This window comes from Chelon labrosus, assembly GCF_963514085.1.
Source record: "Chelon labrosus genome assembly, chromosome: 18".
NCBI lineage: Eukaryota > Metazoa > Chordata > Actinopteri > Mugiliformes > Mugilidae > Chelon > Chelon labrosus.
In genome coordinates, this window is record NC_140351.1 from 24,423,679 (window position 1) to 24,440,940 (window position 17,262).

At 42.5% G+C, this 17,262-nt stretch overlaps 1 protein-coding gene across 1 annotated transcript in view; it reads left to right on the forward strand.

The window, feature by feature from the left end:
• The first annotated feature begins 2,031 nt into the window (after nt 1-2,031).
• lyrm4b (LYR motif containing 4) overlaps nt 2,032-17,262 on the forward strand; it is a 35,491-nt gene continuing 20,260 nt past the window's right edge. The window contains exons 1-3 of the mRNA XM_084566145.1: nt 2,032-2,050; nt 2,372-2,533; nt 13,146-13,266. Coding sequence (XP_084422271.1) covers nt 2,448-2,533; nt 13,146-13,266 — 207 coding nt within the window. The 5' untranslated portion in view covers nt 2,032-2,050; nt 2,372-2,447. The remainder of the gene's footprint in view (nt 2,051-2,371; nt 2,534-13,145; nt 13,267-17,262) is intronic.

A 17,262-nucleotide genomic window follows, 5' to 3' on the forward strand; every position in this document is an offset into this window, starting at 1 on the left:
AGAGATCAGATCTCTCAAATGCGATCTCATTGTGTCTTAAGCCGGGCATACACTGTGCGATATTTTAAATCCTTCGGTTCAGCTCCATCTCAAACTGCACGACTAGATCGCTGAGTTCAAAAGTTCGCAGCCCACGAATCATGTTCTCACACTATACGGCCCGATGCTCTGATGCGACTTGACTGCTCACACTATACGTCCATATACCACACGCCGGACTTTTGTATCCGGAACTGCAACGTCAAAAAAGAAGTAGAAGAAGAAGAGGAACCCGCAAGTGGGAGACGCACACCTAAGTTGTTTTGACGTAACTTCAGCGATCGCACATGCTCTGTGCGAGAGGTTGAGGCAAATCGGCTCATGGCACTGCTTCTACTGTGCGATACCTTCACGAGGAGCGACCAGGATTTGATTTTCTTGCGAGCACATGATTTGTGATCGGGAGCTCGTCGTGAGGTGTTAATCTCCCCTCGTTACTCCACGTATACTGCACGAAGCACGACACGCGATTGTCAAAATGAGCCGACAGTCGCACAGTGCCCGGCCTTAGGAGTATTCACAAGTGTCTTTTTACGTGATTAGATCGTCCAGATCGGATCTTAATGCAAGGTCTGAACAGGCCCTTTGGCATGTGGTCAATGTACCAGGAATCTAGTCGTTAACCCTCTGGTTTGTGGACAACCACTCGACCTACTGAGCCACAGCTGACTAATTCAGATCTAGGACAAAAAGCTGACAGCATGTCCCCACAACTTAATAAAAATGGGTTCAACACTGACGTTACAATCAATGATATTTTCAGCTAGGTTTTTACCAACGCACACACACAAACACACAGCAGTGTCATTGCCCTTTACACTCGAAGACAGCAGGACATCAACAAACAGAATGTGTCTCTGACCTTTCACACATCCATTGCTACCAGCGTAGTGTCTCTGAACCTTCACACAAACCGCTGTCCCAAGGACGATAAGGATGCTGTAGCGTTCCTCTCATTCATACATGAAACTAACAGAAATATTTCCACCACGGTTTGCACTGACTCTTTTAAAAGCTTATTCTTTATTTTTTTTCTTTTTGTCTGTTTCATTTCACATAAACCCCTGGAGAAACTGAAGCAACAGGACTGATTGATTAGATATTAATTGATGGCCGACTAATGAGCTGTGTGAATACATCATCCAAAAGCTTCTTCTTCTTGTTCTTCTCCTCCTCTTCCTGCTGCTCATCCTACTTCTTCCTCTTCTTCACATCCCGTTTCTCCTCCTCTTTCTCCTACTTCTCCTCCCTCCTTATCATCTTTTTTTTCTCCTCTTCCTCCTTCATCTACTCCTGCTTCCACTCCTTAGCCTCCTTGGTCTTCCTTTCGTCCTTTCTCTCCTCCATCTTCTTCTCATCCTTTTGCTCCTCCACACCCTCCTTCGCCTTCTTCTTCTTCTGTCCTATTTCCAGTCGATTTGATGCTCTACGGCAGCAACTTTGCCAAAAAAGTTCTATAGTAATTAATGTTTGCATGTAAACACATGTATCTGATCAGATCATTCTTATTTAATCTCCATGGTAATAATTAATCTCTGATCACAATCATTGATCAGGTGGATCAGCCTCTGACTGGACAGTCTCTCTCTTCGCCCATCTCTTTCTGTTATTGATGGTTCCATATTAAATATGAGTTTGTTCCACAGTGTGTGGACCAATTTTATGCGTTATGTTACAGAAACTCCAACCATCTAAAACTTTAAGTATACTTAAACTAATATATGTGTGTGTATGAGGCTGAGGACAGTGCTGGTGAAATGTTCAGGTCACAGTTTGTTACCTGGAAGGTCACACAGAGTTCCCAGTATCTGCACACAGTAATGCGGCAGATTTAAAGTTGTAATGATATCTGTGTACTTGTGGAGTTTGATAAACTGTTTCATTTACAACAGGCATACTTTGTGACTCCAGTTCAGACAGGTGTGTTTACAGCCTAGTAGCTCACATGGAGAATGATAGTAAGGAGATTTAAGGGGGGAAATAATGCGCCGAATGACTCGACACGCTGCCGGTTTGTATTGCAAAGCCGGGGATTATAACCTCACAGAGTCGTCCATTCTTTTGGAAGCGGAACTACTGTTTAAAAGTACATTTCTAAGAGGTTAAAATGAGCAGAGCTAACTCACCTTCTGTCACACTCCAGCGTTGGGATGCTTTTTAGTCAACACACGTCTGCCTGTGTGCTTACCGCGCTTTAAAACTTATTTACAAAATAACTACGCCATTTGTTCCGAGACTTTTTATAATTCTGACCTCTGTAAATGTGAATGTAAGCTTAAATAAGTAAACACCAAAAGAAATTAATTAATTTGACGTTCGGATTTCTGCTCAGGCGCTCTTTGGACACTCTTGATGAAGGGTCCTGCGGTATAATCGGTCGCGGAGGGAGCGGCGTTGATAGCAACATCATGGCGGCGTCTACACGATCCCAGGTGATTTCTCTGTACAGGATGATGCTGAGAGAGAGCAGCAAGTTCTCCTCGTACAACTTTAGGTAAGAGATATTGTCTGACTGAAGGTATCGACCCTGCTGGCCGGTTTAACCTGACTGTCAGCAGCGGGAAAGATGCTAAATTAGCCGCTAACGCCTGTGTTTACGTCTGACAGGCTGGATGTCATGTAACGGTTATTGGGCGCTTATGAAACTGGCATGTGTTACTAACGTAGAAGAGCTTGTGTTCGGTGTAAGGACATGGATAATTAAAAATGTGCCACTGCTCAAGTTTATGTTTTTATTATTGACATTTCTGATTCACCTCGGTTCAACTACTTTAAACATGGAAATATGGCTTATAACAGTAGCATGCTGAGATTTTGAAACTGTTTTCTGTCTCGTTGTGTTTTTATCTGTCTTTATGGTCAGTGTTCATCTAAATGTAGTCTCTTTAAGATAGTTTTGTGTCTCTTAGAGACTGTTAATCAAGCTCTTTGGGGTTGTTTCGCAACATATTTGTAGTTATCTTGAGGTTTTGTTGGTCTGTTTGGCGTTGATTCTTGTTTCTTTTGTGTGAATGATGAATGACAATTGCGTTAAAAACCGCTCCATGACGCGTGACGGTAAGGAAAACATTTGCAGTCCGTGCAGTCCGTGCTTAATCCAACACTCTTGTGTAACTGACAGAGTTAGACCACAGCACAGTATTAACCAAACCCAAACAAAGTATGGAGGGGTCATCGATAACGTGGCTCTATTCTCAGACAGTACTTCTCAGACTCTGGTTCCAAACTCACAAGATGGCACCTCCCGTATCCCTGGGATTCTAGCGTCAGTTTAACCAATGGAAGGACGTCGTCGTTCATTTTTTCTACAGTCTACGGTTGATGCTAATTATGATGCTAGTGGTTATGCTAATGGTGATGCTAATCACTGTCATGACACCGCTGCTTTCCAGCAGTTTGTTTCTGCATGTGCAGACCTCAGAAACTAGACCACGTAGTTTTCCATTAACATTCTGCCCTAAGTGGGTTTTTACCAACCTTTAGGGGGTTAGCATCACAGCATTAAGGTTCTGAGGTCTAACCTACTGGCCGACTGAGGTCTGTATGTGTTCACATGTTCTTCCTTTGTCTGCCGAGTTTCTTCTCACATAGACATGGTTGTTAGGTTCATTAGTCGTGATGTGAGTGTGGATCGTGACCATCTACAGGATGATACAGCTGACTTTACAGTTTAGTCATACTTAACACGTATGCTAATTGAAGCATACGTGAACCTTGTGTTAAATGCTGTCATTTGGTGAAAGCTTGAATTGGGTTCTTTGTTCATAGATATCGTGTTAAAATACGTTTAAAAGTTTATTGGAAGAGGTTCTGTTTATTATTTATTTATCAGCGTATTCATTTGAAAGTAATATAATAATCAATAGATTAATCATCTTATTTCATTTTCTACTTTCTGGAAGTTACTTTTTTGCAGTGGCACAGTGGTGTGGGTTTGAATCCATGGGCCAACTGGGCCGTTCTGTGTGAAGTTTGCATTTTCTCCCTGTGTCTGCTTGGGTTCTCTCCGGGTACTCCTTCTTCCTCCTACCGTCCAAAGACATGCTGGTTAGGTTCATTGGTGATTCTAAATTGGCCGTAAGTGTGAGTGTGAATGGTTGTCTGTCTCTCTGTGTTAGCCCTGAGATAGACTGGAGACCTGTCCAGGGTGTACCCCACCTCTCACCCGATGACAGCTGGGATAGGCTCCAGCAGACCCTGAGACCCTCCAGAGGACAAGCGGTTACAGAAGATGAATGAATGAATGAATGAAAGTTATTTATTCTTGTTCAAGTGTCAGGAGGAGATTGTGTTCAGATCATTGTGACAGATTTTAAAACCGTAAAGGACTGCTTTCATTGACACAGAAAACTGATCTCAGTGCATCCTGAGGGTGTTCACACCTGTCTTTTATGTAATCGGATCATCCAGATTGGATCTTAATGCAAGGTCTGAACAGGCCCTGTGATGTTTAGGTTATGTTTGAAACAAATAATTAACAGATATATTTGTTGTTTCAACTCTAAGACTATAAGATTGTCTTCGAACGTCTTCTCTGACCATCGGGCCAGAGATTTTCACATCGCCATGCAGACCTTGATGAGAGTATCCGCGGATCTCTCCAGCTCCAGTTCTCGCTCTGGTTATTGAGCTGTTGAACGGTGTCACTGGACTGGATTTGTTTCCTGCGTCCACGAGGAGTCTCTGACTCTCAGCTGATGTGTGTATAGCAGTGCATCACTGCCTTGGTTTTGGAGGTCGGAGGGTTTGTCAGTGCGTCTGCTGCTCTAAACTCAGCAGTGGTCAGAGTGTGGCCCAGTTTTTTCGCTGACCACTGACCTGGTTTGTCTGCTGGCCTCCTGCTGCTCAGGTCCCATCAGGACTCCTGACTGGCTGTGACACACTCTGCAATTATTTATGTAGGAAGTCAGTCCAGTCTGCTGCTGAGGCCTGTTCTGATGTTGGATTACCTCCTGCATCCTCCTTCTCCTCCCCACTTTGTTCTCCTCTTCCTCCTCCTTCTCCTTCTTTCCCCTTTTTATCCTACTACTTTATCTTCCTCCTCCCTTTCATCCTTCTCATCCTTTGTCTCCTCTTTCTTCTCTTTCTTCTAATTCTCCCTTTTCTTCTATTGCTCCTTTTTTGCCTCTCCAACCTTCTTTCATTCTCCTCTTTCTTCCTTTTCTCCTTCTTCCTCCTCCTCCACTTAGTTTTTGACCTCCTTCTCCTCCTCCTTCTCCTCCTTCTTCTCCTACTCCAATTTCTTCTCCTCTTCCTGCTCGTCCATCTACCTCACCTCCTCCTCCAACTCCTTCTTCTCCCCCTCCTCTTCCCCTTTCTCGTCTTCCACCTTGTTTTTCTCCTCCTCCTTATTCTCTTTCTCCTTATCCTCCTGCCTCTCCTCTTCTCTTTCTTCTTCTCCTACTCCTCCACCTCCTCCGTCTTCTCTTTCTTCTTCTCATTGTCTACCTCTTTCTCCCTCACCTTCTTCTCCTCCTTCCTCCGCTTTCTCCACTTGCTTTCTTTTCCTCTCTTCCCCTATAGTCTCCTTCTGCCTCTCCCTCCTACTGCTTCTCATTCTTCTTCTTCTCTTTCTTCTCCTTCCTCTTGTTCTTTCTTCTCCTTCCTCTTGTTCTTTCTTCTCCTTCCTCACTTTCCTATTCTCATTCTTCCTCCTCCTCCTTAACAGGTTGCTGTTGTCGTCTTGTTGAGGACTTCAGAGAGAAACTAAATCACGCTTCTATTTCTAAAGTGACTTTAACCTCCATAATAAATTCATCCACTGTGATTTATGTATATTTGAGGTCAAACAGACACATTGAGTGTCTGGCATAACATGTTGGCCTGTTTAGGTCTGTACTAATCATCAGTCACCTCATCATCAGTGTCGTGTTGATGTGTCTCTCTGCTTGGTAAAGCCTCTGTATGCTTGTGTTTGTGTGTTTTGGTGGGGGTGAGTTTGGGATAGTGCCTTTAACCGTCACATCACACGGCGCTCTGTGTGGACATCAGAGAGCCGCCGCTCCCCACTAGCCTTCATCGGCCCACCGCTGTGTTGAATTATTGAATGGCCAGATGAGAAGTGGTCTCCTCCTGCTGCCGGTCCTAATGAAATATATTCCACCACCCGCTCGGAGATGGGCAGCTGGTTCAGTCTGCCGCCTCATCCCAGGCCTTGCGTGTGGCCAGTCGGCCGTGGAGAGAACTTCATTAATAGCAGCATTTCTACTGGTCTGCTGACGAGGCGTGGTCCTTGGGGACTACATGTACCAGCATGCACTGCACGACAGAACAAAAGGAAAGGAAACTATCAAGTACTAAGACAGAAGAAACCAGAAGCCTAAGTTCTAGCTTTATGGTGAGTTATGTATGTTCAAGAGATAAGGTTTCAGGTATTATCTATTATTAAATTAATATAATAGATAGATAGGTAGATTCTTTATTTTTACGGTATCCAGTAGCAACGTTACACAGATAGGGGAATTTGCTGGTATAATTCAGAATTCATTAGTTCATCAGTGATGGCAAGCCCAAAACAGGCCCCAGCGATGTACTATGAGTCAAAGTAACATCCACATGAATGGCAGAACCTAGGGTTTCCCAGCAGAACATTGACTAGAGCGTCACACTGTCTGAACCAGCTTGTCTTCAGACCAGACCACCTTCTTCCATGTCTTAACGGTCCAGCTCTGATGCTCATGTGTCCATTTTTGGAGCTTTCATCACTGGACAGGGGTCAGTATGGATGCCCTGATTGGTCTGCAGCTACACACCCTTACACACACCAAACTGTGATCCACTGTGTGTTCTGACTCCTTTCTATCAGAACCTAATCTTCAGTATCTCGTCTGTTGGATGGTACCAATCTTACTAGGTTGTCTTCCTTGGACTAGATTTTTGATAGGTACTGACCAATGCAGACCAGTAACACCCCACAGAAGCTGCAGTTCTGGAGATACTCTGACCCAGTCTTCTTTACACCACAGTTTGGTCCTTGTCAAAGTCTCAAATCCTTCCACACATTTTTCCCGCTTCTAACATCAACTTTGAGGACAAAATGCTCATCAGACAGCATCAAACACTTGCTGTCTGATGCTGTATATCCCACCCACTGACAGGAGCCATGATAACCAGAGAATGACCTGTCATAATGTTATGGCTGATCCATGTTTGTTGATGCTCAGAAAGTGATGCTTACATAACTTAACCAGCAGGAAATACTGAGTCATGTTAGACTCAGGACCTGCCCAGGGTGTACCCCACCTCTCGCCCGATGACAGGTGGGATAGGCTCCAGCCCCCCCACAGCCCTTCACAGGAAAAGCGGTTGCAGAAGATGAATGAATGAATGAATGTTGGACTCAGTAACTCACTATTAATTACATTTCATACATGTTGATTCACACATCAGTGTTGTGAATGTATATGTGAAGTTGGCCAAGTAGCAGAGAGACTCTTCAGAAACTGAAATCATTTTAAGGCAGAGATTTACATGGTTTCATTCTGGGGCTCCCCTCATGGTAAAGCTGCACCTGAATATTTGGTGGGTTGTTGTGGAATGACCTGAATATGCCAGACGTCGCTGCAGGCTCTGTTTTGTTGTCTCTCTCTCTCTCTCTCCTACTACAATAACAGCCGATGCAGGCACTCACAGCTCTGCCTGGGAGGAGAGATAGATGAATTTGTCAGAGAGAGGGAGAGGGAGAGAAAACATGGAAATAAACAGAAGCCAGATGAAACATTCATGATTTCTCTGCAGGAAAATTAGTTCACCGCAGCAGCTAATCGTAACAGGAAACACCGAAATTAAATTTGAAGGCGACGAGTTTATGGGTGTACAAAACTGATTATTTTAGCTCTGAAAATCTGCAGGACAATAAAAGAAAAGCTTTATCAAAAAGAAGTTTTCTGTGAGAAGTGACGGAGAACAGGTTAGAAAACAAGTTTTACAGAAGATGTAGCACACAGAGACATGTTGAAGCTCATTCCACCTTCAAGACCAACAGGAGGCCCCATTTGTTTTTGTTGTTTTTCTGTTTTTGTTGCGTTTCTATGCTTTTATTTTGAAAAGCCTTAAAAGAAGTCTTTGAGTGCACAACATTTGAAGGAGAATTTATTTCTAATATATTTTCACTTGTCAACTCAAAAGTCTGAATAGCAGAGTCAGAGTTGTTAGCTGAATTTGGTTTTGTTGGATGTCAGAAAGTTCATTTTTATCGTTCCTGACGTCTTTGTTTTTAAATTATTTTATTTTTTAAAAAAGCATAATCCCTGCAGAGCAAAAACTCTCAGGAGTGTTAGAAACAGAGAGTGAGAGAGAGGGAAAGATGGAGGACGACGGGAAGAAGGAGGACGCAGACTGTCAGAAGTAGGTCACCTCTTTGCACAGGAACAACAAATAAACTCTTCTGTCTTTTGTCTCTCTCTGGTTTGTCTTTAATGTCTCTATTCTCTTTCCTCTTTGTGTCTTTTATGTCTCACTATTAAAAATAACCATCTGCAGTTGATTCACTGAAACACAACGTCATCGTCTGAGTGTGCGCCAGAAAGCTGTCAGCTTATCACGAGATGACAAAGGCTTCTGATGAATAAGTGATGGTGGAAACCTCCTCTTCTCTCTCCTCAAACCTTCCCTCTCCTCCTCTTTCCTCACCTCGTCTCGTTTCCTTTTTTATCTCCTGGAGATCACACGAGAGTATTCCTTCTGAAGTCTTAGTGACGGGACGACACAAAGTTCAATTATTCACACAAGGGTTTTGAATACATGAGCGTGTGTCTGTCAGAATGCAAGAAATGAGCTTCATGGGTAAAAACCTTGCAGCTGTTTTTCTTTGGCAGAAGTTGCAGCCAAACAAAAAGAACTGATTAAAAATCTTCTGGTAATATTTGAAGTTCTTTTTCTTTGGGTGGAGCAGCTGAAGATGTGGAACTACTTTCATCAAGTCCTTGGCCTTCAGCACACACTGTAAGGGCTCGCAGGCAGGATGCTGGAAAACGGTGAATTGTTCTCTCTAATTTGGGGTGATTTCAGGGTGTTCTTTACAAGTGACGGTATAATGGAGCGTAAGATGGTTGCTTCCGTTATGTGGGTACATGCCGTAGATGGGGTGCGGAGATATAGGAATCTCAGAACCAGTTCCTGCTTTTTGCAAATGATGTGGATCTGTTGCTCTCTGCAAGGGCCGCTTCGTGTCCCCAGTCCTATTTATGGTATGTATGGACAGGATCTCAAGACGTAGATGGGCTGAGGAGGTTATGGGAATCTTCTCTCTGAGTTGTGGGTGATTCCAGGGTTTTTTACAAGTGACGGTATACTGCAGCGTGAGATGGTGGCTGCCGTTATGTGGGTGCCATACTAAACAGCCGTGGTAAAGAGGCTTTAGTTTGACCAGTCAATCTACAGTCCAACTAGGAAGGTATCAAGGCTAATTCAGGCATTTTTTTTTAAATGATGATTGATCGGATCTCTTGTAGTTATTTGTTTTAGGTCTGCCATAAACCAAAACCACGTCCCTGTACCCTCAAAACATCTTCTTCTGTTTTAATGGCAGTTCAAAGCTGCCAAAATCCCAGAAGAAGAAGATGACATGTCTGCTATGTGAAAGAACTTTACATGTTTACTCCTTCTTTCCTTCCTTTTTCTTCTTGACATCCACCATTTTCCTTCCTTCCTTCCTTATTCATTATTATTCCTCTGTTCTTGCTTCCTTGGTCCCACCTTTTTCTTTCCAGCTTTAAATTCCTCAATTTCTTACGTCTTTTCGTGCACCTCACATCTTCTCTAAACCTCAGACCGATCCCAACCTGCTCCCTTCGCCATTCTCACCATCACGTCCTTGTGACGGCCGTCGTATTTAACCACAGCATGTAAATCGGATCCATCACACTTTTATTGGTTGTGTCTTAAACCCTAAAGGAGCTGCAGACACAAAGACAGACAGGGGAGATGAATGGGTTGGCCGGGCAGAGCTGTAACTACTCAAGGTCAGTAGTTTACCCACATCAGAAGAGCTGGCAGCTGTAATGACGCCGCGGCCCATCAAGTTAGAAAGATGGAAATTAAACCAATAATAATTTTCCTAGAAATACTTAGGTCGTCATCATTTTTATTTTTTTATTTTTTTATTCGTTTGTTTCCTCGGCTACAGTTGCTGTTTGTGGGCTCCAGGAAGATGGCGCCCAGCGCTGTGTGAGGTTACTGAGGTCCATTCTGGCAGATTTCTAACACCTACGCTGAGATTTTACACCAGCTGCTGCTGTTCAGATCCAGCCTGCTGCACATTTAATAATAATATCTGCAAGAGGTCGTTTCAGGCCCATAACCTTTGGAAGGAAATGCAAAGGGACTGGCTGAGGCTTCTGATTTAAACACACAATCATGACCGTTTTATATTTGTGGACGTTATTGTCCAGTTGAGCTAATCAGCAGTCTCTCAACTCAGATGAGGGATAACAGTGCAGTCGAACAACAATTTGCATGTATACACATATTATCTCTGTCATACAGATTAACACCATCCTACACTCGAACAGAAAGTCTTTCCCTCTCAGTAAATGCTGGTTTGTTGATTGCAGCTTGTCCTGGATACTCTGTAGCTCTTTCTTTCTGTTTTGTGTTTTCTGGTGAGAAACAGAAATGCTGTCACATAAGACAGATAGATTTAACTGCGTCCAGCCTTGGTCTTGTTGATGTAAAGTAAGGCTGCAACAAACACTTACTCTGTTCACTTGATTAATCTATCAATTATTTTCTGAACGATCGATCAATCCTTCTGTTAACCACTAAATGATAAACAGAACTTCTCCCAATAAACTTTTATTCAAACGTAACCATGACATATTGGAACATCCATCAATGAAGAACCCATCTCAGACCTTTTATAGGATGTTAGTACTCTGTATAGCAGAGACCACAGCTAGCGGCTTTTGACGTCTAACAACTGCCATCGTCACCTGTCACTCAAGGTGGCCCCCTAATTATGCAGAACTTTAAACCTTAATAAAAAATAAATAAATGAGTTATTAAAAAAAATGTCATGAATAGTGAAATAAACTCTCAGACCAAAACCAGGCTGTAAACATGTTTAATATTGCTGTAAAGTTGGGCATTTTAACATGGGGGTCTCTGGGGATTTGCTCCCTTTTGGAGCCAGCCTCAATTGCCCACACGATGAACTGCAGTTTTTTGCATTTCCGCATTAGCTTCACTGCTCAGATCCAAAGGTTGCTGCGTGGTTAGAACCCAGAACCGCTGCTAAAGGTTGCTAACACCCCCTTAGAGCAGAACATTAATGCACATCTACCTGGTTTAGTTTTAAAGGTCTATATGTGCAGAAACAAACTGCTGGAAAGCAGTGATGCCATGCTAGCCATTAGCATCCCCATTAGCATCTGGAATCTCTGTTGAGTTCTTTGTTTTATTTCTTTTATTTACGTTCATATGCTTTAAGTATCGTCCATTGCCCATTTCTGCTCCTCCTTATGTGTTTTGTTTTATTAAATCAGTGATCATTGAACAATAACTATCCAGTTCTTGAACCTGTTTTCGCCTGGCTTCTTTTATGTTACACATATGTTTACCCCTAGTGAGCTTGGTGTCAACACCTAGAAATCAGCACATTTAGTGTTTGGAGTCTTTGCAGCCCTATCATAGATTCAATTCAGAGTACTCCCAGATAGCTGAGCTAAAGTGGGACTTGAGGCTCAGATGTTGGTAACTAATAAATAAATTAATGTTGTCCACTGAGATAGCCAGAATGTAAATCTGTTTAAGGACACTGCAATTGAACAACAGGAGGCTTGACTATAGTTTGAATAAGAATAAAAGGCACATTTTTAGTCTGAACTGTATGTCGGATAACTTTGGAAAATCCCACCGCACACCTTTCAGGCATCTCCAAAGCTGTCGGTCAAGCATCGACTTCCACTTCAATTGTGATTTGTCCACTGTGTGAAGACAGAAGCATTGGGTTCGTCTTTCGTACACTCAACTATTCTTGACACTTTTCTTGTGAAGAACCCAAATGCAGCACTTTCCACAGTGTCTCTGTGGAGAGACTGTTATCCCTGTGTTTATAGGAAAGGATCTTCCATCACCCTCTGGGTTAGCTTTACGGAGAGATTGTGTAGAAACAGTCTGAACTCAGCCCCTGAGACGTAGCCGTTCATGGTCAAACACAGCCAGCTTCACAACTTGTGTTGCTGTAATCGTTCCTCCTGTCCATGCTGGACATTAACAAGTCTCCCCCTCATTAGGGCTGGGTTTGAAGAATCAATTTTCTATTTAAATCAGTCTTGATTTGACTTTTTTTTCTTCTTTTTTTCTTTTTTTTAATTCATGCCATTTCCTCTCACCGAGATTAGTCCACATGTGACGTCCAAAACATGACCAAAGATCCAACTCTGAGAGCACCGTCAGGACTGAAAGCGGATAAATCACTGGAACCAAAGACAACATTAGTTTTAGTCACATTGTTTCAAAGCTGGTATGAATGAACTGATCAATTCAGGAAATCAGTAGTGATACCCAACCCTACTTTTTATTCAGTTCCAGTTTCATCTTGCAATGATTCTGTCCTTTCAGTATAAAACAACATCCTGTTTCAGTGCTGAGCTGCAGTGGAAGCTGCGTCTGAAGCTCTGTTAGCATGGCCTGGTAGCGGTTGGATTAAAAGCAGGAAGCCCTTTAGGACTAAAGAGAACATAATTATATACATGTCTAACTTTTGCTAGAGGTAGACGCCAGGTGCAGCACTGTGATATTGAAGTCTTGTTCTCCAGACACGTGGATGAAAAAAAAAACTTGTTTTCTTCACCTCACTTGTTGTTGTTGTTTGTTTTCTGGTGCTGCCTTGAGGTTTGTTTTGATCTCGTCTTCTCTAATTTGTCCCTTTTTTTTTTTGTTAGTTTTCTCTCTTATTATTATTTCGAAGCTCTGGTGTTTGTGTTCATAAACCCCCATGAGGGTTTCAATGACTCCACTGCACATATTTGTTGTTTTTATTATCTTTTCTTTATAACTCACTGTTTTTTTTTTTTTTTTTTTTTTTTTTTTTTCCACTGTAAACGGATTGAATGAATCTAAAGTGTTTGTGTGTGTGTGTGTGTGTGTGTGTGTGTGTGTTGCAGGACCTATGCAGTGAGGCGGGTGCGTGATGCCTTCAGGGCCAACAGGAAAATAGCGGATCCAAAGATAGTAGAGGGACTGATGGAGGAGGGACGACAGTCACTGGCAGTAATACAGAGACAGGTGTGACACACGCACACACACGCACACGCACCCACACACATCTGTGCTTCTGTGTTTGTGAGGACCCTCCTTACAAACATACTAAATGCATACCCAGGACCTGAACCCGTTTCTATCCTGAATCCTTAAACACGCCGTCAGTGAGGACCGGCCGGTCCTCACAAAGATAGACAAAGATGCACACTGTCTGCAGACTCTCCCTAAGGTTAACCAGGTTGACTAGCATACAGATGAACACCTGTTGTACTGACTGACCACCTGTCCTGCACACAAACCCTCATTACTGTAGGACTAATCACCTCGCTGTTGGTGACTTTGCTCTTTTAATGCACCTGCGGCCTCTCGGCCAATCCCAGCGGATGATTGTGTGTCCTCTGTGTTAGTGTGTGAACATGAGAGTAGGATTGCACTATAAACACATCACACACACTGTGTATAAACCATAGACTGTATATAAATATGGACAACATGTCCCCACTTCCTTGCATTGCCAAAACTGGCACCATTTTCCTGGGGATACGGGCGATGCCACCTTTCCATATTAGTCCCATCCACTAATATGGAGGGGGTGGAGCTTATGACCTATACTGCAGCCAATCAGCAGTTGGAGCTTTACTTGCTTTGGCTTCACTTTTGAGGAGCCGTTGGCCATCTTTATACAGTCAGTGCTATAAATGCACTCTGATGAACTAATGAACTATTCACAGAGCCAAGCTCAAAAATCTTTAGACAATGTGTTTTATGTTTCGTTATATGTATGTTTTAAGGTGTACAGCTGGGGTTCAACCTGAACGTTCTGTCAGAGCACCAGCTGTAGCATGCCTGAGTCAGTCTTTAGAGCTTCAGACACTGTGTTCAATAAAGGTTATTCAAACAAGATAGCCATGTCCTCTGTGTTGACGGGACAAAAGGCTGCTGAAACTGCACAGATTTGTTTTTATATTTGAGAGTACATACCTCAGAGACTTCCCCGCGAATTCTGTTCCATTATTTGTATTATATCACTATGTCGGTGCGCACATGCAACAGCAATATGGATATCATCAAGTTATGATGCACAGACAAAGAACAGCTGTTCATGGTTCTGAAACGGCATTAGATAGCAATCCACTGTTTTGAAATAGTAGCTGGCAGAATATTCTGTTAATTCCCCAAATGATTTTGTTGTTTATTTGCATACAGAGTGCAAAACTGTGAATGGAAATCAAGTGACGGCTTGTGACGCATTTTAATGCCTATAGAAGTTCTGGTGAGTTAAAGGGCGTTACTCCCAGTTAGAGCTGATCTTGGATGAAAGGGGAAAAGTTTTCAACAACCAAAAATAAGTCCTGACTGCTCAAGCCAGAAACCATTGTCTTTTCTTAATGACAAAGCAGGTGACTGTTTAAACAATGTGTGGGTATCGATACTCAATACTTAGAAATCTCATTACTGTCTCACAAGACTGTTTTCACACAGCAAATCTCAAGAGACTGAGTCGACAAGATTAGTCCATGTGTGAGGGAATTACAAAACATGACAGAAATTCCAACTCTTCCACCGAAGAGCTGCACAAAGACACACGAAAGATGAGAAACTAGAAGGAAAATATTGTGGAAATAACACAAACCTCTGGAACCAATGACAACATTAGTTTTAGGTCAAATCGTTTTGAAACTGAAACAGCTCAAAATGATTTGATATTGGATCAAATCAAATCTACACCAGTAGCAACTGTGCTATTAACTGTTGGAGTGAGAATTATGGCCAATTAAATGCATTTCTTTAGTTTCCTCTGCTGTATCATGGTAGAATGTCGTCAGAGCTTTCACGCAAGTGGTTCACGTAGAAAGCAGCAGACATCTTTGATGCGCTTGCAGGTTTCAGATTGGCCGGGGAGACCCGCAGTTCATATTCTTCTATATTCCCATTTTACTTGAACCGAGCTGTGTGTGTGTTTGTGCGTGCGTGTGTGTGTGTGTGTGTTTTCTTCTCTGCATCCCGCCCACAGTGACTCATGGATTAAATGCATCACAGAAGGAATATGCTCCCTGTTACAACCCTGTTGCAGTACTATAGAAAAAAAAATCCATACGCACTACTGCTGGATGAGTCTGCTAGTGTTTTGTGCTTTCTGGTCTTAGATTTCCTCCCCTGTGTGCAGATCCATACAGCGTGTTAAAGAAGAGATGCTTGTGTAAAGTTGAAATGTCCTTCTAGATAAATGTAGAGCATTATTAATCATCAGAAAGAAAAGGAGCAGTCCAAACATGAAGCACCTTACTTCATAATCTAAACTGTAATTTTTATCCTTTCTTCCAGTAAATAAATGTCAGAGGATTTGTCCTAATAAATAAGTTTTATATCAGTTCAGACCTGTGACTAAAGGACAATTTATCTATAAGGCATCCAAGAAATCATCCCATTTGATAGATTCTCAGGATAGTCACATGGGGGTAGTTCCAGATGTTAATTACCTTTTTTCTTACCTGAGACTCAGTCTGCCTTAAAATGCACCTCCACATGCATCACATGCCTCCACTCAATATCCAATCACAGTTTTGCACTCTGTAAGCAAATAAATACAGACATAATTTGGGAAATAAATAGAATGGTCTAACAGCTGCTGTTTCAAAACAAAAGATTGCTATCTAATGCTGTTTCAAAATCATGAACAGCTGTTTGTTCTGCGTGTGCCATGACTTGGAGAGATGATCCATATTTTGGAACAAGCTGTAAAGTCTCTCTCGGTGAAATCGCACACATTTCGTTCTTATTTATTTCTAGATCTCTGCCCTGATGTTTCTGTGGAGAAAGAAACGTCTCTGCTAATAAAGGAAATAAAGACATCGGCCACTATTGAGGAAATAACACCGCCTAACACCACGCATACAGTAACATGACCACGTCTGTAATTAACCAAATGAAGTTGTGTTTTTAATGAAGGAATTATACATATCTTCTAAGGTGATTATCTAAAATAATGCTTGTGTGTTTTTTAGTGAGTTGAACTCTGCTTACACAGAGGACAGTTGAGTAAGTGGCCCGACAATATGGCCAGGATTCTGTGTTCACACAGTTGAAGTAACATGGTCACACGCATCCCAGACTACCAAGTTTCCTTAGTGTGTTCACACCTGTACTTTAAGCTGGCCACGTATGATCAAATCAGTCAGGACGATGTTAATACCAGATCTGAACAGGGCCATGGTGTGAATGGTGATCCCTAAGGGTTGTCCCTTGAATGTAGTAATAGTGTTGCAGTCCACCTACTGTTTTGGACTCCTAGCACTTCTTCCTAGTGTATGCTGAGAGCAGTTTTGTTCCGTTTCTGCTGTTAGGTCAGTGACTGGGTGAGAGATTTTTTTTCACTCAAAAATCAGCTCCGGTAGAATCAAGAGTCCAGCTCTGCATTAGTCCTTTACCTCTTCTCTCAGTAATTCTTCTGTTTATGTGTTTATACTCGTGCGTAGGCGTCCAGCATGAATTTATCTGCTGCATGTGGGTGTACTTGCGTCTCCACTGACTGGATACGCTTAAAAAGTAGACTTTATTCTTAATTGTGTCTTTGGGTCCCTGCGTAACAATGTGTGTTCAGTTAAGTGCGCATTTCTGTGCGTTTGTGCCTTTGTAAGTTAGGGAGTAAAGATGATGGATTGCTGCTGCAGAGCCGCTCGACTGTTTGTCGTGGAGAAACTGAACCAGCATGTTCAGTTTAATTAGAGTGTGGAGGAAAGAGAGGGGAGAAATAGTAACACTGTGAATGAAAAACAGCTGAGAGGGAGTTGGAAGGAGATGAAGGGGAAAAGAGAGCGGGTTCAGTTTTGCTTGACAGATTAGGGCTGTTGCTTTTTATTTTAAGTTCTGATACTGATCTTAAACTTCATTTAAAATTCAGCTCAACCTGTTGATTAACTTATCGACCAATTAAGCTAATCAGTAAAAATGGCAGCAAGAAGCACCCAAGGTAATCCTGGCCCCGAAACGTATGAGAGGCAGTGTGTGTGGAACATTTTG